Genomic DNA, 25,264 nt, shown 5'->3' with positions numbered 1-25,264 from the left:
AAAAGGGAAAAAAGACTTGCTGAAAAAGGTGAAATCTTCCAAAAAATATGGTGTACCAACTACTTCTGCCGCAACAAGTTCCATGTAATTGTGTTCTAAATAAAAAGTAATTATATTAAATAATTTTTTAATTTCATTTCTACACCCCCATCTCAGAGTGTCCCGACGAGGTCCCAGCTAGATATGGCAACCCTCATGATGGAACAATTTTCACACTAAGTTGCCACTTCATACAGATCTTGCTGTGTCGAAGACTCTCTGTGCAAACTCTGAAGTACTGCTTGAAATATGGAGTGCTACAGAAGGATGTTTTGATCATTCCAGTTAATGACAGGCAAGTCCACTGGATACTGATAGTCATCATATTCAAATGGAAGACCATACTCTACCTGGGTTCCAAGCAAGGATTGAACCACTCAGTGATCGAAGCCATAACATCCTTCTTATGCTGTCGATATGAGATGGATTTGAAATGTTCCTATAGTTTTGCTGACTGGTCATTTTTTGCACCAACTGATGTACCCTGGCAAGACAACTCCAGTGACTGCAGTTCTTTCACATGTTCCATTGCACATGTGATTGCTTCTGCCACCCAACTGCATTTCACACAGGAGGATATGACTGCAATTAGACCCTGGATTGCAAAAGAAATAATGCAGTACATCTGGAAAGAAAAGACAAATACATTCCACTGGAAATTGCTGTTGTCACTCACAAGGAGAGAGAAATTTTGAAAGAGAGTGGCATTGCGGTTTCCAGATCGTGTCCGGAGGGATGTAATGACACACTTAAGTATTGCACGGATATTTTGCCTTCCTTGTTTCAGGGCTGCTGGTCACAGTGCTTTCTGAAGGAGGCTTGCATGAAGCCCAGAAGTGACTTGACCATGGTTTACTGTGAAGGAAAATGCAAGGACTGGTACCACTGCTTTTGCATAGGCATGGACTCCAAAAATCTACCATAAATTTTCATGTGTCCAGATTCTCAATCCACAATGGCCAAATAGAGTTTGAAATTGTTACACAGGTAGGTAACAAACACCACATAAATTATGTGAACAGGTAAATCCACACACATGGTCTTCAGCATCATAGCTGAGCTGACCCCTTTCAGCATATCTCGTATTTATGGAGAATTTACCTGATTTTCAAAATTCATTTAGAGGGAATTATGGTGCAGTGTTCCATGGTAGAGGGGATTCTAAAATGCTATGGTGAAACTTCCTAATACCAGTTTTATTTGTGACTAATGAGGCAATGTAGGAACACCAAGTTACATCCATCTATGCGTGATCACAAGTGCAACCTTTCTTACTGGAGCTCTGCTTGTGCAACCAATACCGAGAGATATACTATATCACACACAGAAACTCTGCAGGTTCTCCCCCCTTAAAGAAGAGCCGGCAATCACTTGAACAATGTCTAGCTCCAGTGGAAATGTCAGTCAGGATGCAAGGGTCAGCATGGTCCTGTTAGTAACACCACAAATGTTAGGGCTCCAATCCATGCGGAAATCAGCTGGATCCAACCTCTGGTTTTGAAGTAATATTATGACTGTTCTGGAGATACAGGGAGGCAGACAAACTATAAAGGGGAAGCGGTAGGATCACACCCTGACTCCAACTCATGTGCTATCAGCGTGTGTGTTGATCAGAGCCAGTGTACCCTGCACATGCACCTAGTATTAGTGCATGGGTTACATCCATGCCTTGGAGAACTCTGGAAAGCACAGAGGCCTGGATGGTTTGGAGAGAACCCATACACATATCCATTATACACGTTTAGGCATTGTTCAATAGTAAAGCCAAAAATATCTTTAGGATTAAAGACCCACTCTCCGCAAATGACATTGAGTGGCACGAGGAAAAAAACAAACGCTGGCCCTCTTTTCTGTAATTGCAAAATGAAATAACATTCTAGATTCAGCAACTGATAATAGACAAGTAGTTCTACTGCTAGAAATAGAAATCAATTTGACGACTTTGTTGCAATAATCTTAGAAATTTGTGGGACTTTCTTCCAGTTAAAGGCTTACAGGCTCTTAATGCAGAAGACAAATCATGACTTGTTTCCAGGGCTTTTTTTTTGTAAAAGCAGGAGCTCCTTTGCATATTAGGCTACACACCCCTGATGTAGCCAATCCTCCAAGAGCTTAGAGGGCTCTTAGTATAGGTCATTCTGTAAGCTTTAGGAGGATTGGATATAGCAGGGGTGTGTGGGCTAATATGCAAAGGAGTTCCTGCTAAAAAAAACCCCAGCAACCCTGCTTGGTTCCATTGCAATCACAATTTTAAATGTTAGTATTGGAGCAGTGCTGGACATAGACATGACATCTGGATGGATAATGACTGTGGTGAACAATAAAATTGTGGATGTGTGATAGTTGTTCAGCAAGCTGTGACCATGGATATTACATGTGGTTTAATGTAGAGTTTTCCTTGATCCAATGCAAATACATTTAAGATCAAGAAGGATCCGCACTTTGAAACCATATTTTGGATCCTTGATGCCACCACAAAACCATGGACCTGTCATTCCTGTGGTGCAAGGTCTACCAAAAATCATGGCGGGATCCGAAGCAGAAATCATGAGGATCCAAGAGAATCTGTTGTCCAATACCAAGTTTTTGGTCCATGGTGCTGCCATGAAGCCATGGATCCACGATTTCTGTGGTGGAAACTCTGCCCATGGACATGATATGTAATTGGATGGTGAGGTTGGGGGAATCTGAGGCAAAAATAACGAGGATCTATGAGGATCCGTGGTCCAAAACCAAGTTTTTGGTTCATGGTGCTGCCAAGAAGCATTGGACCCACAATTTCTGTGATGCAGGCTCTGCCCATGGACATGATATGCGATTGGATGGTGAGGTTGGGGGGATCTGAGGCAAAAATTATGAGAATCCATGGGGATCTGTGGTTGAAGACCAAGTTTTTGTTCCATGGTGCTGCCACGAAGCTGTGGATCCATGATTTCTGTGGTGCAAACTCTGCCCATGGACATGATATGCGATTGGATGGTGAGGTTGGGGGGATCCAAGGCAATAGTTACAAGGATCCATGAGGATCCATGGTCCAATACCAAGTTTTTGGTCCATGATGCTGCCACGAAGCCGTGGATTCACGATTTCTGTGATGGAAACTCTGCCCATGGATATGATATGCGATTGGATGGTGAGGTTGGGGGGATCTGAGGCAAAAATCATGAGGATCCATGAGGATCCGTGGTCCAAAACAAAGTTTTTGGTCCATAGTGCTGCCCCAAAAATTTATTTTTCCCAAAATGGCGGTCGCGACTTTTGCTTCACTTTAAAAATTTTCCCTCCTTTCCCTTTAACCAATTAAAATCTTCTTCACCACTCTCCAATAGTCCTTATTTTATAATTGCCAACTCAATTAACTCTACCAATTTTTATTGTCCCAGTCACTTTAAAAATGTTGTTAAAACTTTGTCCTCCCAGCAATGGCCGCCGATGTTTTCTCTCTGATATTATAATCCTAGAGTAGGCTGTTTACTTCTCTGACTTCCTTCTTCTTTCTTTAGTACTTCCCGCTTTTCTTGCCACCAAGCCTAATTTCACTGGTAGAGAAATCTCACGATGTCTGACGTACTTCCTGTGTTGACTATGAGTGCTGCAGATCTATGACGATGGGGCTGCTTCCTCAACCGCAGATAGACTAAACAATAAATTCCTTTCTCCTTTTAGCACTGTCTTTTAAATTTACAAAGTTCAAATTTAGCACCTTTTCTTCTCTTCCTTTCAAGCTTCCATTATTTTCAACTCTCAGCTTTTATTTTTGTTTTGTTTAACTTTAACTAGTCCCGAAGTGAAAGATAGCAATCAGTACCTTCTTTCTTGTAGTTTATCCAGATCAACACCAGTCTTTTGTAGTTTATATGTTTAAAGTTGTAAAAGAAGATTCAGATCCTGTCGAGCTTATGTCAAATAAATGACTCTGGAAACTTCTGCAGATGATGAATATGCAACTTCTCTCTGGAGATCCCTCAAAGGAGCTCCCCCCCCCCCCCGGGACTCCCTTTCAGCCAAGGTAAGTCTCCTCAAAGTATCTGTGCATATCTTGGACACTTCTCTAGCTGAGAAAAGTAGGCAGTAGGCATTGATTTGCCTTCTACTACCCCGAACAGAAGTGCCAGCCTGCCCCCGTTAAGGAAAGCAGCTCAGCTCGCCATTTTCCGATCCCGGAAGTCCAGAAATGAGATGAGTTCTTGTGTTCTTGCATAACTAATAATGTTTTATTGACAAAGAAATAAGTTCTCTAGGATCCTTCCAAAATCTATGTTCACAAATTTAGACTGGACATGTGTCTTATTCAATGCATATACCATGAATGGATTATTTTATATTTTTTAACTCAGGCATAGCCTATTTTTGGTAACTGACATTCCTAAAACCCTTTCCCTTGGTCCCAACTGTGTCTCAATCCTGGTTGTTTGAAGTCTGATCAGCAATGCACCATGAAATGTGACACACACCCTGCAAGGACTGGACAGTGCCAAAGAAGAGGAATTGATACCAGAGCGCTGCCAAATAAAGAGGGTAGCCTTAAAAGACAAGGGGGGGGGGGCTCTCAAGCTAGTCTGTGTGCCTAGAAAGGCCCCATAATGGAGACCAGGAAAACTCCATATTGGAAGGCTGGGCTGCATAGCCAAGGCATGACTCTGAGTGACCTTCTTCCCCACACACACACCTTCTCAAGATGGAAAATATTGGGATGTGCCAGTGTGAATGGATAATTCTATCACTGTCTCTCCTCCCGTGACCCATCTATACCCCATCTCTGTTAATATACTATTGCATTACTCCATTGTAGTGTCATTTCAGTCATTCTTGGGAATGTCGAAAACCAAATTGTCACCTAGCTGCCCTTCTTGAGTGGGCATACAGAATTGATTTGTTTAATAATGATGATGGTCAGTCTCCTTCAGATTTAAAATAATAATAATAAAAACCATGGTTGTGCCTTCAAAAGGGAATGTCTGATGCAACATTTAGAGTGACTGTTAAGAGGCCTCTCAGAGGAGCTTCTGCTAAACTGTTAAAACCAGTCAGGCTAAGGGTGTGAATCCAAAATAAAAGGGGCCCCGCAGAGAAGGAGCTTCTTGCTGATAACACTGAGGGACAGAGCAGGGGAAAACTACAAGAAATTACTGGAAGGAAAGCAGGAGGTGGAGCATTTCAATTAGATAAGAGGGGGCTTGTCTGCTTGTTTTGGGGATGAATAAAAATGGTCAGAAGGCTGATTTTAACTTAAGTCATTTTGAGCTTGCTGAAAAGTTCTACTTTGATGTCAAAGTAAAATACCTCGCTTCAAACCAAGCAATGTGTGGGGCTTCGTTATTTACTTGCTACACCACCTCCTTGTCCATTGAATAGTATTGCAGCCTGCATAACAATTCCTGGATGAGCTCCACCACCTGACCGCTGCCAGGTTTATAGTTGAGACATGATGCCATAAATCCCACTGGCTGAGACCTACACGGTGTAGCAGATACTCTTGGCTCTAGATGATGGTTTATTTTTTATTTTTTTTATTTATTTGAGATTTATATCCCGCCCTTCCCACGAATGGCTCAGGGCGGCTTCCAACAATTTAATCAAACATAAAATTTAAACAATATTAAGTATAAAACAATTAAATATTTAAACAGTTAAAACTTTAAAACAGAATATTTCAATTTCCTGTAAACAGATGGCTGGCCAGTTACATCAGTTGTCATCATAGCTAGGTATAGGCTAGCCGGAAGAGGGTCGTCTTACAGGCCCTGCGGAACTGCGCCAAGTCCCGCAGGGCCCTCACCTCTTCCGGCAGCTGATTCCACCATACGGGGGCCATAACGGTTTACCTAACTGGCAGCCACTCAGTTAAATTCAGTGAATTTACTCCCAGATAGGTGTGTTTAAAATCACAACCTGCGGCTGCGACACAAAAGGATTTCCTGCTTAGCAGACACGGTTAGGCTCTATGCGCATTTAAGGAAACCAGCGGTATTGACACCGCAGACTTCTCCAGGGAACACCACCTATTTTTCTACAAAATCACCACTGCCAGGTTTATAGCTGAGACATGAGGCCATAAACCCCACTGGCTGAGACCTACACCGTGTAGCAGATACTCTTGGCTCTAGATGACGGTTTACCTAGAAATAACTGGCAGCCACTCAGTGAATTTACTCCCAGATAAGTGTGTTTAAAATCACAATCTGCGGCTGCGACACAAAAGGATTTCCTGCTTAGCAGACACGGTTAGGCTCTATGCGCATTGAAGGAAACCAGCGGTATTGACACTGCAGACTTCTCCAGGGAACACCACCTATTTTTCTACAAAACCACCACTGCCAGGTTTATAGTTGAGACACGAGGCCATAAACCCCTCTGGCTGAGACCTACATGGTGTAGCAGATACTCTTGGCTCTACATGACGGTTTACCTAGAAATAACTGGCAGCCACTCAGTGCATTTACTCCCAGATAGGTGTGTTTAAAATCACAACCTGCGGCTGCGACACAAAAGGATTTCCTGCTTAGCAGACACGGTTAGGCTCCATGCGCATTGAAGGAAACCAGCGGTATTGACACCGCAGACTTTTTCAGGGAACACCACCTATTTTTCTACAAAACCACCACTGCCAGGTTTATGGTTGAGACACGAGGCCATAAACCCCTCTGGCTGAGACCTACACCGTGTAGCAGGTATTCTTGGCTCTACATGACGGTTTACCTAGAAATAACTGGCAGCCACTCAGTGTATTTACTCCCAGATAGGTGTGTTTAAAATCACAACCTGCGGCTGCGACACAAAAGGATTTCCTGCTTAGCAGACACGGTTAGGCTCCATGCGCATTGAAGGAAACCAGCGGTATTGACACCGCAGACTTTTTCAGGGAACACCACCTATTTTTCTACAAAACCACCACTGCCAGGTTTATACTTGAGACACGAGGCCATAAACCCCTCTGGCTGAGACCTACACGGTATAGCAGATACTCTTGGCTCTACATGACAGTTTACCTAGAAATAACTGGCAGCCACTCAGTGCATTTACTCCCAGATAGGTGTGTTCAAAATCACAACCTGCAGCTGCGACACAAAAGGATTTCCTGCTTCGCAGACACGGCTAGGCTCTATGCGCATTGAAGGAAACCAGCGGTATTGACACCGCAGACTTCTCCAGGGAACACCACCTGTTTTTCTACACAACCACCCCTGCCAGGTTTATAGTTGAGACACGAGGCCATAAACCCCTCTGGCTGAGACCTACACGGTGTAGCAGATACTCTTGCCTCTAGGTGACGGTTTACCTAGGAATAACTGGCAGCCACTCAGTGAATTTACTCCCAGATAGGTGTGTTTAAAATCACAACCTGCGGCTGCGACACAAAAGGATTTCCTGCTTCGCAGACACGGCTAGGCTCTATGCGCGTTGAAGGAAACCAGCGGTATTGACACCGCAGACTTCTCCAGGGAACACCACCTGTTTTTCTACAAAACCACCACTGCCAGGTTTATAGTTGAGACTCGAGGCCATAAACCCCTCTGGCTGAGACCTACACAGTGTAGCAGATACTCTTGCCTCTAGGTGACGGTTTACCTAGGAATAACTGGCAGCCACTCAGTGAATTTACTCCCAGATAGGTGTGTTTAAAATCACAACCTGCGGCTGCGACACAAAAGGATTTCCTGCTTCGCAGACACGGCTAGGCTCTATGCGCGTTGAAGGAAACCAGCGGTATTGGCACCGCAGACTTCTCCAGGGAACACCACCTGTTTTTCTACAAAACCACCACTGCCAGGTTTATAGTTGAGACTCGAGGCCATAAACCCCTCTGGCTGAGACCTACACAGTGTAGCAGATACTCTTGGCTCTAAGTGACGGTTTACCTAGGAATAACTGGCAGCCACTCAGTGAATTTACTCCCAGATAGATGTGTAAAATCACAACCTGCGGCTGCGACACAAAAGGATTTCCTGCTTAGCAGACATGGCTAGGCTCTATGAGCATTGAAGGAAACCAGCCGTATTGACACCGCAGGCTTCTCCAGGGAACACCACCTATTTTTCTACAAAACCACCACTGCCAGGTTTATAGTTGAGACACGAGGCCATAAACCCCTCTGGCTGAGACCTACACCGTGTAGCAGATACTCTTGGCTCTACATGATGGTTTACCTAGAAATAACTGGCAGCCACTCAGTGCATTTACTCCCTGATAGGTGTGTTTAAAATCACAACCTGCGGCTGCGACACAAAAGGATTTCCTGCTTCGCAGACACGGCTAGGCTCCATGCGCGTTGAAGGAAACCAGCGGTATTGGCACCGCAGACTTCTCCAGGGAACACCACCTATTTTTCTACAAAACCACCACTGCCAGGTTTATAGTTGAGACACGAGGCCATAAACCCCACTGGCTGAGACCTACACGGTGTAGCAGATACTCTTGGCTCTAGGTGACGGTTTCCCTAACTGGCAGCCACTCAGTTAAATTCAGTGCATTTACTCCCAGATAGGTGTGCTTAAAAGCACACCCTGCGGCTGCGATGCAACAGAATTCCCTGCTTAACAGAGACCCGGTTAGGCTCTATGGGCATTGAAGGCAACCAGCGGTATTGGATACCGCAGACGTCTCCAGGGCGCACCGAGGAGCGGCGCCAAGCGCGCCAGAGCCGGCCCAACTCAGGAGGCGCGCGGGGCGGGCCGTCTCAGCCCGGAGGCCTTCTCCTTCCTTCCAGCCACACCTCAGCCCCGCCTTCCGCCCCGCCGGGCCCCGAGCGGCAGCAGAGGCATGGCGGCGGCCGGCTTGTCCTACGAGGCCTTCGTGGCGCTTCACAGGGCGGCGCTGGGCGCCTCTGCGGTCCCTGCGCGCTACTGGCCCAGCCTGTGGCACAAGCTGGAGAACGAGGTGGGTCCCGGGCAAGCTGGCGAGCAGCGCCGCCTCCGGCGAGGCTTTCTCCGTGGGGAGGCCACTCCACTCCGCCATGGCGCCTCCTTGTCCCCGCGAGCTTCCGGGGGTGGGGTGGAGAGGGCGCCTTCGTGGGGCTGGCTGGTTTCCGGCACGGAGGCTGCTGGAGAGGCGCGCTTGCTCCAAACGCGCGCTGCTGGGCAGGCTCGGGCTCTTCGGTTTGCAGGCGGCGAGGCTGCCTCGGGGAGGGCGGAGCCGATTGGTTCCCGGGTCGCCGCAAGGCTGGATGGCGCGCGCGCTGGGCAGGTGGCGCGCCTTTCCGGCAGCGGGGCGCGTTTAGGAGCAGGGCAGCTGGTTGCATTGGGGGGTTTTTCCCCCCCGGACGCAGCGTTGTTTTATTTTTGGGGTACCTGAGAAATGGCAGCTGAAGTCCTACGCAGGGCTGCGGAAGGAGCGGAGACGTAACAAAAAAAATGATGCCTTTCTGTCTTCTGTGCATTTAAAACAGTGGCAAGAAACAAAGGACTGGAGCCTTAGCTGGTGTCCGCGGGCCCATTCCGCAGGCTGGTTGCTCATGGCACCCACCTGGTATGGGACTGGGGATGCCGGCTTTGTTCTGATTCGGCCCTCGGTCAGTGTAGAAGTTGGGAAAGCGACTTGCGTCCTCCCTCGCACCGGGCGTTAGACTGAAAGGCGGGCGGGGGAAGCTCAGGTTCTTCTAAGCTCTTTTAGAGTTTTATGGGAAAGAAAGGTCTTCCGAGGTGAAACGGTACAATCTTAGGCAGGCTTACTGGGATCTCCGGTCTTTTGCACGTGCAATTTTGACTGGAAAATGGCTGCTGCAGGAGCAGAGCCGACCATGAAATGCCAGGGGGTGAGGTTCACTTAAACTTACGTTCCAAAGAGAAGCTCCATTGAACAAGATTATCTTTGAAAGAAGCAGAGTGTTTTAAAATACTTACGTGCCCCTAAAATAAGTATACGTGTTGAGCGAGCTAAGAAACCAACATCTGGTATTATCTGCCTTCATTTTGCAGGCATCTAACCTGGCTTATCCTCTTTACGTGAACGAGGCAAAAGCCCCATGTGTCTTCTCCCATTTTATTAAAGCACTTGGCAGGCGCCAGGAAAATCATTGGTGAGCAGTATGTGTTGCTAGAGACTGCGCGGTTTCTTTAGCAAGCGCTGAAAACAGTAGCCTGCAGGTATTTTCCTTCTGTTTGTAGCGTTGTCAAAGGATTGCAAATAATTTGATTTTTACACTTTTTCTGAGTACACCATGAGCCCCGTGGCGCAGAGGGTTAAACCTGCAGTCCTAAGCTCTGCTCACAACCTGAGTTTGATCCCGGCAGAAGCTAGGTTCAGGTAGCCGGCTCGAGGTTGACTCAGCCTTCCATCCTTCCAAGGCCGGTCAAATGAGTCCCCAGCTTGCTGGGGGGGAAAGTGTAGATGACTGGGGAAGGCAGTGGCAAACCACCCTATAGAAAGTCTGCCGTGAAAACGTGAAAGCAACGTCACCCCAGAGTCGGAAACAACTGGTACTTGCACAGGGGACCTTTCCTTTCCTCTGAGTACACCTAGGTTCTCTTTAAAATGTATATTATATATATACACATACACACACTGCTCCTTTTCCACCTGGTTCAAGGCAGTTTACAAATCATAATAAAAGCAACACATAATTCTCCCCCTGCTGCCATTGCTTGCACATCACAAGTCCTGGCAAGCAGTGTCTTCTGAAGCTCTTCAGGGATAGGATGTGAGGGACTAGGCCCATAGCCCCGGTAGGGGGGGGGAAGCCCCTCTATTAAACTCCCCCTTCCCCCTGTAGGGCCTCTCCATTCAGTGCCTGCGCCGCTGGCCTGCCGCCACTCACCCCTTCCCTTTGCACACACCCTGTGCCTTCTTCGCCGACTCGCAGCAGCTGCTACCGCTGCCCGCCACTCCTTTCCCATCCCTTCCCCTCCCACCCCCGCGCAATCCCGGCAGGGCCCTATGATCATGCAGCGGGGAGGAGAAGGGAAGCGATGGGAAAGGAGGGGCGGGCAGCTGTAGCGGCCGTGGTGAGCCAGCAAAGGAGGCGCAGGCCGCAGTGGTGGGCGAGCAGGGGTGTGCTGGGGGTGTGTGTGCAAAGGGAAGGGGTGGGTGGCAGCGGGCCATTGGAGGAGGCACAGGTGGGTGAGCGGGTGATGCGCTGGGGGGGGGTGTGCAAAGAGAAGGGATGGGTGGCGGTGAGCCGGCAGAGAAGGTACAGGCTGCAATAAAACTCGCACAATGGCAATAAAACTCGCACTGGAAAACTCACAGCATGGAGTTTATTTTATTTCGTATATTTATTTATTTAGTTAGTTATGGTCCTTTGAGTCCAAAGTGAAGCCGTAAACATGTAGGTGAAGACGAAGTTCAAATCAAGATATCCTAAAGCAAACTAGAACAACCAAAGCAGCCAACCGCTATAAACCAACATATGTCTGGGAAACAAAATAATGTTTTTCACCTCATGTCTAAAGCACAAAAAAAAATGATCAGATGACGGGCTGTTTGGCATGATCTCCAAAGGTGCCACAGCAAAGAAGGTCCTTTTTCTCGTCGTCGCCATCTTCTAAGGATGGGGGTGAGCAGAAGAGTGCCTTCACAGACTGTCATAACAAGTTAATACTAACAGTTTCTTAGATCGGTGTTCTTTAGCTCATCAGCTGGGACCACCAGGTTGCGAAACTTTATAGTGCTGCAGTGATTTTGAGAAGCGGCTGCAGGCATGCATATACAGAAAATAAACCATATAGCATGCATTCTTTGCATGCAAGTTTAGTGGAGTAGCAAGCTGATGACTCCTTGGTCTCTGCCTCCTCCTGACCCCTCTTATCAACACTTACAACTCAGTGGGAGGGCTTCTAGTGTCCTGGCCTCCCGGTGGCCCTCCTGACGGCACCTGGTTTTTTTGGCCACTGTGTGACACAGAATGTTGGACAGGAGGGGCCATTGGCCTGGTCCAGTATGGCTTCTCTGTTGTTCTTATGTCTGGGGCAAGTGATGCTTTGTATTCTTGGTGCTTGGGGGGCAGGCACAGTGGGAGGGCTTCTAGTGTCCTGGCCCCACTGATGGACCTCCTGACGGCACCTGGTTTTTTTGGCCACTGTGTGACACAGAATGTTGGACAGGATGGGCCATTGGCCTGGTCCAGTATGGCTTCTCTGTTGTTCTTATGTCTGGGGCAAGTGATGCTTTGTATTCTTGGTGCTTGCGGGGGCAGGCACAGTGGGAGGGCTTCTAGTGTCCTGGCCCCACTGATGGACCTCCTGATGGCACCTGGGTTTCTTGGCCACTGTGTGACACAGTATTGGACTGAATGGGCCATTGGCCTGACCCAACATGGCTTCTCTTATGTTCTTATGTCCAGGGCAGTGATGCTCTGTATTCTTGGTGCTTGGAGGGGCTTCTAGTGTCCTGGCCCTGCTGGTGGACCTCCTGATGGCACCTGGTTTTTTTGGCCACTGTGTGACACAGAGTGTTGGACAGGATGGGCCATTGGCCTGGTCCAGTATGGCTTCTCTGTTGTTCTTATGTCTGGGGCAAGTGATGCTTTGTATTCTTGGTGCTTGCGGGGCAGGCACAGTGGGAGGGCTTCTAGTGTCCTGGCCCCACTGATGGACCTCCTGATGGCACCTGGGTTTCTTCGCCACTGTGTGACACAGTATTGGACTGGATGGGCCATTGGCCTGACCCAACATGGCTTCTCTTATGTTCTTATGTCCAGGGCAGTGATGCTCTGTATTCTTGGTGCTTGGAGGGGCTTCTAGTGTCCTGGCCCCGCTGGTGGACCTCCTGATGGCACCTGGTTTTTTGGCCACTGTGTGACACAGAGTGTTGGACTGGAGGGGCCATTGGCCTGATCCAGCATGGCTTCTCTTATGTTCTTATGTGATACAGAGTGTTGGACTGGATGGGCCATTGGCCTGATCCAGCATGGCTTCTCTGATGTTCTTATGTGACACAGAGTGTTGGACTGGATGGGCCATTGGCCTGATCCAACAGGGCTCCTCTTATGTTCTTATGTGACACAGAGTGTTAGACTGGATGGGCCACTGGCCTGATCCAACATGGCTCCTCTTATGTTCTTATGTGACACAGAGTGTTGGACTGGATGGGCCATTGGCCTGATCCAACAGGGCTCCTCTTATGTTCTTATATGACACAGAGTGTTGGACTGGATGGGCCACTGGCCTGATCCAACATGGCTTCTCTTATGTTCTTATGTGACACAGAGTGTTGGACTGGATGGGCCATTGGCCTGATCCAACAGGGCTTTTCTTATGTTCTTATGAGACACAGAGTGTTGGACTGGAGGGGCCACTGGCCTGATCCAACAGGGCTTCTGTTGGACACAGAAGTGTTGGACTGGATGGGCCATTGGCATGATCCAACATGGCATCTCTTATGTTCAGTAGGTCCTGAGATTTTGATAGACTGAAGACTACTCCTTTAGTTATTTTGGTCCTAAACTGTTCAGTTCTTTTAAAATTAGCAACATTAGGAGTTCTTTCAACATGCATTATCTGCAATCTGTATCAGTTTTCATGCTCTGGGAAGGATTTTGTATGTTGCTTCCAAACACTTCAGTATGGATTTTGCAAAAAAAAACAACCCCTCAAAGATGGCTATTGAAAGTAATTCTGATGGAGAGCAAGCAAAATAAATGGTCAGTGAAATAGAAATGGGAGGTGGCAGGCTGGTGGAGGAGGCATAGGCCGTGGCAGTGGCGGGCGGGCAGATGGTGCGCTGGAGGGGGAGGGGAGGGAAAAGAGGGTTTGACAGCAGCTGGTGGGTGGGCGGAGGAGGTAGGGAAATTCGGGGAGTTTGCACGAAGAGTTCCTCAAGAGAAGCCCTCTGTGCAAACAGGGCTATCTGGCCCCATAGCCCCCCACCACCAAATTTCTTAACCTCGGGGGCCCCTCCACCCAAAATTTTATGGCTATGGGCCTGTGAGGGATGGCTTGCAGTTCCACCCTCCAGATGGCATAGCAAATCCCTGATCCCTTGGGTGTATGCAAATTCTTAGAATATCCAGCCGGTGAAAGGCTCTGAATCTTTCGTGAGGGAAGATTAGAAGATGAGGAATGGAGTACATGCCATCTTCTGGGCATGCAGCAGGGGTCACAGGGGATGAATGTGTGTGGGGGAGGTATTTGTGAATTTCCTGGTTTGTGCAGGAGGTATTTCCTGTGTTGTGCAGGAGGTTGGATTAGATAACCCTGGAGGTCTCTTCCATCTCTATGGTTCAATGGAGTCAAGTAGTTAATTAGGCCTTAGACAGAGATAAAGAGGACATAAGAGAAGTCATGTTGGATCAGGCCAGTGGTCCATCCGGTCCAACACTGTCACATAGTAGCCAAAACCCAGGTACCATCGGGAAGTCTGCCAGGATGGCCAGAACTCCAGAAGCCCTCCCACTGATGGACCTCCGTTCCATATGTTTACCTAATCCCCTTTTGAGGCTGCCTATGCTTATAGCTTCCACCACTTCTGTGGCAGTGAATTCCATGTGTTAATTACTCTTTGGGTGAAGAAGTGCTTCCTTTTATCTATTCTAAATTTACCGTTCATCACTTTCATTCAGTTCCCATGAGTATTGTGAGAAAGGAAAATACTCCTTTCTCTACCTTCTTTATCCTATGCATAGTTTTGTGAACCTCTACACAGGGGTGTCAAACTCATTTGTTATGAAGGCCGAATCTGACATAATGAGACCTTCTTGGGTTGGGCCATGTGTGTCATAGAATGTAATGCAAGGTAGCAGAGATATAAACTTTATAAAGGACACAGACAAACACAATTAAAATGTTAAAAAATGATTAAAACATTAGCACTCATTGGTCTTAAAGTTGCTTTCTTTGAATCTTTCCCATGGCGTCCAGGGAGCTTGGCAAAAGAAGCTCTGGCTCTTTCCTTCTTTCACCAGGGGACCAGGAGCCAATAAAAGGAAGAGAGGCTTGGCTTAGTAGCTCTGCTGTGGGATTGAGAGAGCCTGGCAAAGCATGCAGTCCCTCCCCCCCATTCTTCCCCAAGGGAGGAACCTCTGCAAATAGAGAAAATAGAGGCCTTGCTCTGTAGCTCCTGTGCGATTGAGCAAGCCTGGCAAGGGAAGCTTTGATGCAGAAGGATGCAAGAGAGAGGGAGAAGGAAGCAGACGACAGCCAGTTGCTTGGGGGCCTGATAAGAGCCTTCCAGAGGCCTGATTCGGACCCTGGGCCGCATGTTTGACACCTTTGCTCTATCATGTCACCCCTTAGTCATTGATCCCCAACTGTCAGAACCCTGCCCAGGGTTCTTGCAGTCCTCCATTGTCAGTATCCTGTTATTCTATGTTATGTAGTATTTTACAATGGCTAAGTGTGCCTCAGATCGCAAAGCATGGAGGCACACCATCCACCAGGCTGTCTCTTCCTTTGAGAACGCACGCATAGCTGGTCTTGAGGACAAAAGGAGATTGAGGAAGAATCGCACTGCTACAGCACCAACCCCAAATCAGACTTTTCCCTGCAGCCACTGTGGCCGGACCTGCCTGTCCCGCATTGGGCTTGTCAGCCACCAGCGAGCCTGCAGCAGACGTGGACTATTGCACCCTTCTTAAATCTTCGTTCGCGAAGCCAAGCCGAGAGAGAGAGAGAGAAAGTCTGGTATCAGGCAAAGATGTTCCTTTTGTTCATTGTAGCTTTTTCACCTCTTTCCCTCTTTCAACTCCCAATTCCTGAGTTTGTCCATGCCTGGGCGCTTGTGTCCTTGAAGGGTTTGGTTACAACATGAAATTGGCGCAATTATTTAAGTTTGGTTACAACATGATTTGGTTACATAATTATTTGTTTGGTTACAACATGAATTGGCACAATTATTTAAGATAATTGAGAATTTGACTACTCTGCCTCAGGGCAGACCAAACGTAAGAGAATTGGAAATAGGCTGTGAGGCTTTTGCGAAATTTTTTGCAGACAAGATCTCGTCGCTCCGCCAGGACTTTCCCGCCACGTTGGATACAGTATTGGAACCCGAGGCTCCGTGCCTGTCTTCTGATTTTAACTTGGATCACTTCAACGCACTTAGCTTAGGGGAAGTCGACGGAATTCTCTCTACTGTGCGCCCTACAACTTGTGATCTTGACCCATGCCCCTCCTGGCTAATTAAATCTTGTCAGAGGGAGCTAAGACATCCTGTACGGGATATCATAAATAGATCCCTCTTGGAAGGACAATTTCCAACATCTTTGAAAGAGGCCATGGTCCGCCCTCTCTTGAAAAAAAGTACAGCAGATCCAGCCGAATTGGCGAATTACCGACCGGTCTCGAACTTACCATTTTTAGGTAAAGTTATTGAGAAGGCAGTGGCGGCACAGTTGCAGAGATTTCTGGATGACACTTCCGCCTTAGACTCCCACCAGTCCGGCTTCCGTCCGGGTCATGGGACGGAGACAGTGCTGGTCGCCTTGGTGGATGACTGTATTTACCTTTCATTTCAGTTTCCTCTTCACATGCCTCCGCATCTCAGAGAATTTACCCCTTTTAAAGTTAAACGTGGTTGTGCCGGTCTTTTGGGGCAACTCTCTATTTATACAAATGGTGAAATCAATAACGTTATGGTCACTGCTCCCAAGCGGTGCGATCACTTTTATATCTCTCACCAAGTCTTGGGTATTACTTAGGACCAAATCCAGGATCGCCCCATCCCTGGTAGGTTCAGAGACCATCTGCTCTATAGCACAGTCATTGGGAGCATCTAGAAACTCAATCTCTTTCTCTCGATCAGAACACATATTGACCCAATCAATCTGTGGGTAGTTAAAATCACCTACGACGACAATGTTTTTACGTCTAGCCACTATTTTTAAGCCTTTCATCATATTATAGTCCTCTATCTTTTGATTTGGTGGGCGATAACAAACTCCCATAGTTAAATTTCCTTTTGGGCCCTCTATTTCAACCCAAAGCATTTCTAGAAGGGAATCTAATTCTCTGACCTCAGTCTTACTGGACCTCTCTGACATACAGAGCCACCTCATCTCCATCCCTTCCCTCCCTAACCTTCCGATATAACTTATATCCAGGAATCACCGTGTCCCACTGATTCTCCTCATTCCACCAAGTTTCTGAAATTCCCACAATGTCTATGTTTTCCCCCAACACTAAACATTCCAACTCACCAATTTTAGTTTGAACACTTCTAGCATTTGTGTACAAACATCTATAATTTCCCAGGCAAGCTAGGCCCGCCACCTTCCTCCTTCCGCCTCGAGACTCAGGCAGGCAGTCCATTCTGTTTGTCACCATCTCAGTGGATAACTCTGATCCATTACCCGGTAGAAAAGTAACAGCTAACCCTTCATCTCTTTGAGATGAGTCCTCCCGAACCAGAGACATTTAATCTCCTGTCGGCTTTCCCCCAAGATTTAGTTTAAAAACTGCTCTGCCACCTTTTTGATTTTAAGCGCCAGCAGCCTGGTTCCATCTGGGGACAAGTGGAGACCGTCTTTTTTGTACAGCTCCTGCTTGTTCCAGAAAGCATCCCAGTGCCTAACAAACTTAAACCCTCCTCCTTACACCATTGTCTCATCCACACATTGAGACTTCTAATTTGTGCCTGTCTCTCCTGCCCTGCACATGGAACAGGTAGCACTTCTGAGAAGGCTACCTTGGAGGTCCTGGCCTTAAGTGTCCCGCCTAGCCTAAATTTTTCCTCCAGGACCTCACGACTGCATTTCCCCACATCGTTGGTGCCAACATGTACCACGACCACTGGCTCCTCCTCAGCACTATCAGCCTATCTACTACACGCGTAATGTCCGCTACGTTTGCACTAGGCAGGCAAGTCACCATATGGTCAGTACACGGTTTTGCCACCCAGCTGTCTACTTGCCTAAGAATCGAATCACCAGCTACCAAGACCCCCCCCCCTCTCTCCCTGCCCAGGCGCGTTCCTTGGCGCGAAAGGATTCCTGCTCACCAACTGAAGAAGAGGTCCCTTCTGAGGGCGCATTCCCCTTATCCTCAGCCTGGTTTCCTGTTCCCTCTAGACCCTCACGCTCCCTGGCAGCAACGGGGCTGCCACGTTCATAGTGGGGCTCATCTTACACGTCCCCGAGAGTCTTCTCTGAGCGCCTAACTGACCATCTCTGCTTCTCCAGGTCAATCACTTCAGCCTCAAGGGTACGAACTCGTTCCCTGAGGACCAGGAGCTCCTTGCATCGGGCACACACCCAAGACTTCTGTCCTGTGGGCAGATAGTAATACTTGTGACACTCAGTGCAAAACACTGGAAAGCCCCCACCCCCCTGCTGGCATTCTACCTTCATGATAGCTTTTTAAAAATATACAGTCCCCTTTTAAAACCTGTTTGTTTATGTGGCTCCCCGCCTGGAGAGTCTACTTACCTTATTGGGAACACAAGGAATCTGGGTTCCTGGTCGTTACACAGCCCCCAGGCTAAGAGCCACAGGCCAAGAGCCCTTTAGCTCTTGCCCTTCAGCTCACGCCAAAGGCTCGCGCCTCTGGCAAGGTACAGCTTAATAATGCAAAGAGGGTGGGGAACACATTCACAATCAGCAACAATCACCTTCAGCCCTTCACACGAACTCAGAAGTTTTCAGCAACTCCCCCAGCTGCTAAGCCACAAACCTCACGCTTGTAGCACTTCTCTGCTCTATCTCAGAGCTCCCTGCAATGTGCAAACAATACTTGATTTTCTCCCCTACTTAAATACTTCAGTTCAAGTATTTGTTGCTATTGGTTGCTTAATCAGATTATCTACTGAGGGCATTTGGATCATTTTCTATAAGGTTTTCCAGAAAATATTCTAATTCCAGTTCTTGCCAAAATCCATATGGGAGGGGGAACAGATTCTTTCTTTGCTGGTGTATACTGGTAGGAACATATAACTACCAAAAAACCTAAAAGTCAGTTTAATTGCACCCTTAAAATTTCCTCAGGTAGATAATGCCAAAGATGGGTACTTAGCTCTGGCCCTTGGTGTTTGCGAGCAAAAATGGAGTATCACAGGGCACATTAAAGGAACACTGGGTGCCAAATGAAAGTATGTATTTATTTACGTTATTTATAGTCTACTCCTGGGAGCGTAGCATGTATGAACTCAAACCCTAATCCCTATTTAGCAGAACCAGTGAGTTAGAGAAGGGTGGGGATTGATAGATAGATAGATAGATAGATAGATAGATAGATAGATAGATAGATAGATAGATAGATAGATAGATAGATAGATAGATAGATAGATAGATAATTTTATTTGTATCCCGCCCTCCCCGCCGAGGCAGGCTCAGGGCGGCTAACAACATCATACAAATTTCAATTATACAAAAAGCAAAAAACACAAAATTACATTTAAGCATTAAAATTCTGATTAGGTTTAAAATTAGTTAATTAAGTTAATAAAAGTGCTAATACTGTTCTTTAGGATGGCGGTTATCATTAACAATTTCTTCCTTCGTCAGCGAAAGCTAGTCGGAAGAGGAAGGTCTTGCAGGCCCTGCGGAATTGTTCAAGGTCCCGCAGGGCCCGCATTTCCTCTGGAAGTTGGTTCCATAGGCTCGGGGCTACAGAGGAGAAGGCCCGGTTACGGGTACATTGCAGCTTCACCTCTCTCGGTCCGGGAGTAGTCAACAAGTTTTTTCCGGCTGACCTCAGTGCTCTCTGGGGTTCATATGGGGCCAATTGAATATTGGTGCTAATTGAATATTGGTGCTATATAATATTGGTGCTGGGGTTCATGATTGGGCCAATGAATATCAAACTCTTCCTGAATATGTGGTTTTTATTGTTATGTTCTTGACATGGGTCTCTCAGGTGGGGTAGGTGGAGATGAACTTCCTACTAACTCCCAGCTCCCCAAATGCCTTGATTCTTTCTAACTTAGCATGCCCAACATGCGAATGGTCGCTGTATATCAGTTAAGTATTCATTGAAACTTTGTCGACATCAAGCTCGACGCTTAGAGACTAATTTATGGTGTTGCGTGTAAGTTGATGGCATCCTTTTTTTGCAATTTCAGGTCTTTGATGCTGGTGAGTATTTTGGAATAATGCAAGTGGAGGAGGTGGAAGAAGAGGAAGGAGGCAATGAAGACACGAAAGAAAAAATTAAAAAGAGAATAATCCCTGGGAGTGAACTTTGCTACAAAGTGATTGTGACGAATGAAAATGGACTTGAGGCAGCAAACCCTAGTAGGTAAGCCATCAGTTTAGATTTTGTGTTCATTTGCCCAGTATGGGGCCATTGTAATCAAGTAGCTTAAAGGAATTTTTCCTCCATGTGTTGTCCTTTGTGATCCATGCCTTCAGGAGATGTTCTGTTTCAGAAGCCTTCTGCTCCTCCACAAAATAAGAGCAGCATATAGCCAGGCTACCGTTCGACAGAAGGAAATTAAAATAATCTGCGCTCCAAGTAAATCGTGTAAATGCTTAAAAATGTGTAACTTTCGTAATTTATTTTCGCTTCAAAATTTACTTGGTATTTTGTGTAATTTGAACTGTGGACTTGGGAATCATGCAAAAAAATATAAACGTTTTCTGATCACTGGAGGCCTGACACTCCTCTATATAGTTAGCATTTGTTATTGAACATATATGAACATATGAAGCTGCCTCATACTGAATCAGACCCTCGGTCCATCCAAGTCAGTATTGTCTACTCGGACTGGCAGCGGCTCTCCAGGGTCTCAAGCTGAGGTTTTCAGCCTATTTGCCTGGACCCTTTTTAGTTGTGGATGCCAGGGATTGAACCTGGGACCTTCTGCTTCCCAAGTAGATGCTCTACCACTGAGCCACCATCCCTCCCCAAATCAGTATTGTCTACTCAGACTGGCAGCAGCTCTCCAGGGTCTCCAGCTGAGGTTTTCCACACCTATTTGCCTGGACCCTTTTTTGGAGATGCCAGGGATTGAACCTGGGACCTTCTGCTTACCAAGCAGATGCTCTGCCACTGAGCCACCATCCCTCCCCAATTACAGTATTACAGTGTGGAACTTTGTAGATAGGTCCCAGTGGGCAGCCGTGTTGGACTGAAGCAGTAGAACAAAGCAGGAGACAAGTGCACCTTTAAGACCAACTAGGTTTTATTCAGAATGTAAGTTTTCGTATGCTCTTAAGCATGTCTGATGAAGTCTGCTTAAGAGCATATGAAAGCTTTCATTCTGAATAAAACTTAGTTGGTCTTAAAGGTGCACTTGTCTGTTCTAGTGTGGAACTTTGTATACTTAGTTGTACTTCACGTATATCAACATGATAACTATCCCCAAATTGGAGATGAGTCTGAGGCAAAGAAATAGTTGACTAAGACCATCCAATGAGTTGTTGTTAGTAGTAGTAGAAGAAGAAGAAGAAGAAGAAAGGAGGAGGAGGAAATCGGATTTATATCCTGCCCTTCACTCTGAATCTCAGAGCAGCTCACAATCTCCTTTATCTTTCTCTGCCACAACAAATACCCTGTGAGGTAGGTGGGTCTGAGAGAGCTCTCACAGAAAGCTGCCTTTTCAAGGACAGCTCTGTGAGAGCTATGGTTTGATCCAAGGCCAGCTGCAAGTGGAGGAGTGGGGAATCAAATCCAGTTCTCCCAGAATCAAATCCAAGACTACGCACTTAACCACTACACCAAACTTGGCTCTCTTTGTGGCAGAGTAGATATTTGAACCAATAGTTCTTCTGGATCACATTTCTCACTTAGACTGTCCACTAGTTCTCTCTGGGTATTATAATCTCACGAAGGGTAGTTCTCTCTGTTTGTGCTATAATCTCAGAGGACTAATTTAATAATATAGACAAGTTGACTAATAACGTATCTAGTGTAAACACACAAAACTAATTTTTTGAAGCAACAAACATTCCTAGGTTCATCCAGTTTTACACATCAGCATGTTCCAAACAGCTAAAAACAATTTGACTCCTGTCAGTCAGTCAGCAGTTCATTTCATCACGTTTGATGTCTCTTCCCGAGGAATCTTTTTTTGTCATCCTAACTTTAAAAAGTGTTCAAACTGAGTTTTAAAATAGTGGAATCTCCAAACCAAAATGTAAGTAGGATTGTTGAACCTATCAGAAACCTAAAAACAGGGCTAAAGCAAAGCATGTCTTAATATAGCATATTAAACGTTGCAGAAATTACATAGTAAGATCCTAGTTTTTGTAAGCTAAACAGCAGTATAAACCACAAAGACAAGGGTAATGTTGGTTGGCAAGGTGGAGATCTTGAAGGAAATTGCTCTCCCCACTTCTGATGTAGTTCAGCTGACGTGGTTAAGAGCCTCAGGGTTATACTAGACTTGATGTTATTGCTAGAGAAGCAAGTTAATGCATCTACAAAAAAGACTTTCTCCCAATTCAGCCTAGTCCCTAAGATGGCCCCTTACCTTGCAATGACTGATCAGGCTGCCTGAATCCATGCCACAGTGACATCCAAACTAGATGTCACGTCTCCCCTCAAAATCAATTCATTACCTGCAGTTGGTGCAGAATGCCTTGGCTCAGCTATTTTATTGATATTTTATCAGCAAAATACTTGCCAAAAGTATCACGGCTAATTCTTCCTGAGACAATGAAGGCTCAGATTTTGGCATCAGCAGTTCCTGAGCTATCTTAAACAATTGGGGTGGTTGTGAAGATAAGAACATAAGAGATGGCCCAATGGTCCATCCAGTCCAACACTCTATGTCACACAGTGGCCAGGTGCCATTAGGAGGTCCATCAACTAACTAGCTGATGCTATAGTACAGGGGTGGCCAATGGTAGCTCTCCAGACGTTTTTTGCCTACAACTCCCATCAGCCCCAGCCATCAGCTATGCTGGCTGGGGCTGATGGGAGTTGTAGGCAAACAACATCTGGAGAGCTACTGTTGGCCACCCCTGCTATAGTAGAGTAGTAACATTTCTTTGCACCTGCTGGAATGGCCTTGGGTCAGCCCTAGCTCTTGTAGGAGTTGAACTTGAAAGGGCAGCTGCTGTGAGAGTCCTCTCAGCCCACCCACCTCACAGGGTGCCTGTTGTGGGGGAGGAAGATAAAGGAGATTGTGAGATTGTGAGCTGCTCTGAGATTGAGAGTATAGAGCGGGATATAAATCCAATATCTTCTTCATCTTCTTTGCTGCTGTCATCATAGCTTCATAGATCTTACAATGGGCTGTTTACCCCTCTGGGGTGGGAGTAGTCAAAGAGGGGCAAACCTGTTAATAGCTTCAAGGAGCTTTGTGTTCCACACTCTCCACTCCCATTGTTACCTCAGCTGAGCATGTGTCTGAGATTCTGAAATCCCCCAGTGTTCTGAAATCTGCTAGGATTCATGAACTTCTGTGGATAAACCATTTTAAATAGACCCCCCTCTCATATAGAATGTTGGAGCCACATTCACCTTGGCTTTATGGATCAGACCAAGGTTCTGGTTGAATCTCTAACCCTGAATGAAACCAGGCCTTTCCTCAATTGCTCAACACAATTTTAAAGGAACACTGCAAGACTATCAGGTTTGTAACATTCATCTAGGCCAGTGGGGTGGGCCATCTAGGGGTGGGGAACCTTTTTTCTGCCAAGGGCCATTTGGATATTTATAACATCATTCATGGACCATACAAAATTATCAGCTTGAAAAACAGTGCTCTGTCGAGGGAGAACGATTCAGGCCAACAAAATTCATGCAAATAATCATTTTTCTATTTGAAGTCATGTGGGAAGAGCCTGATAAGAACATAAGAGAAGCCATGTTGGATCAGGCCAACGGCCCATCAAGTCCAACACTCTGTGTCACACAGTGGCAAAAAATTTTATATACATACATACGCTGTGGCTAATGTATGTATATAAAATTTTTTGCCACTGTGTGACACAGAGTGTTGGACTTGATGGGCCGTTGGCCTGATCCAACATGGCTTCTCTTATGTTCTTATGTTCTTATCAGGCTCTTCCCACATGATTTCAAATAGAAAAATGATTATTTGCATGAATTTGGTGCACACACACCCCTGACCCACCGCCCTAGGCAAATGCCTAGGTCCGGGGCTTTTTTTGGTAGAAAAAGCCCAGCAGGAACTCATTAGCATATCAGACCACATCCCCTAATATTAGCATATTAGGTCACACACTCATTAGCCTATTAGGCCACATCATCTGGGATAATCAAGTGCAAATTGAACTGGTGGTAGCTGGGTAATAAAGGAAAATAAAGAAATGGGGGAGAAAGGAGAATAAAGGGAAATAAAGAAATGGGGGGAAAGGAAAATAAAGGGAAATAAACAAATGGGGGAAGAAAGGGAAATAGAAGAAGAAAGGGAAAGAAAGAAATGGGAGAAATAAAATGGGAATAAAGGGAAATAAAGGTGGGGAAGAAATGGAAATAAAGAAATGGAAGAATGGGTAATAAAGAAAAATAAAGAAGGGAAGAAAGGAGAATAAAGGGAAACAAAGAAAGGGGAATTAAGAGAAACAAAGAAATGGGGAGAAGAAATAGAAAGAAAAGGAAATAAAGAAATGAGGGGGAAACTTACCAGAACTGTGACAGTGACTTTTCCAGGCCCCACAGCGATCTAGGCCGGCCAGCCAGGCTGCAGGAAGGCCACTGTGTGGCTGGGCCCCGCAATCCCTGTTGGCCAGCCAATCCCCGAGGAGGCTGCTGCACAGTGCAGCTGCACCTCACACCTCACCCTAGGGAGGCTGCCATGTGGCTCGGCTTGGCCCAGCAATCCCCGAGGGCCAGACCAAGTGGTCTCAAGGGCTGTAAACGGCCCTCGGGGCGGACATTCTCCACCCCGATCTAGACAAAGGATGGCTTCTTTTAAAATTGAGCTAAAACCTGTTGTGTGCTGGATGGTTTATCTTATCTCTATTATGTACATTCATATGGACTGAATAACTTCTAGTGGTTATACTTAATGATTTTGTACTTGGTTTACTCTGCTCACAACCTGAATTCAATCCTGGCAGAAGCTGGGTTCAGGTAGATAGCTCAAGGTTGACTCAGCCTTCCATCCTTATGAGGTCAATAAAATGAGTACCCAGCTTGCTGGGGGTAAAGTGTAGATGACTGGGGAAGGCAATAGCAAACCACCCCATAAAAAGTCTGCCAAGAAAATGTCATGATGTGACGTCACTCCAGGGTCGGTAATGACTCGGCGCTTGCACAGGGGACTACCTTTACCTTTTCACCTGGTTTATATTATCCTGTACAAATGGTAATTTCATTTCAACACAATGCTTTATTTACATATTTTAACTAAATATTGTTATTTACAGAACTCAGTAATGTATTTTCACATTATAGATTCCCCTGAAGAAGCCTGTTGGCAAAATGCACAGTGAATTTTAACTGAA

General features: G+C 46.4%; 1 protein-coding gene across 1 annotated transcript in view; it reads left to right on the top strand.

The window, feature by feature from the left end:
• Positions 1 to 8,702: 8,702 nt before the first annotated feature.
• Positions 8,703 to 25,264, top strand: part of TTLL12 (tubulin tyrosine ligase like 12) — a 79,430-nt gene continuing 62,868 nt past the window's right edge. Inside the window, exons 1-2 of the mRNA XM_060257490.1 lie at positions 8,703 to 8,916; positions 19,966 to 20,141. Coding sequence (XP_060113473.1) covers positions 8,800 to 8,916; positions 19,966 to 20,141 — 293 coding nt within the window. The 5' untranslated portion in view covers positions 8,703 to 8,799. The remainder of the gene's footprint in view (positions 8,917 to 19,965; positions 20,142 to 25,264) is intronic.

The sequence above is a fragment of the Heteronotia binoei genome, chromosome 17, assembly GCF_032191835.1.
Source record: "Heteronotia binoei isolate CCM8104 ecotype False Entrance Well chromosome 17, APGP_CSIRO_Hbin_v1, whole genome shotgun sequence".
NCBI lineage: Eukaryota > Metazoa > Chordata > Lepidosauria > Squamata > Gekkonidae > Heteronotia > Heteronotia binoei.
This window is presented reverse-complemented; position numbering and strand designations above follow the sequence as displayed.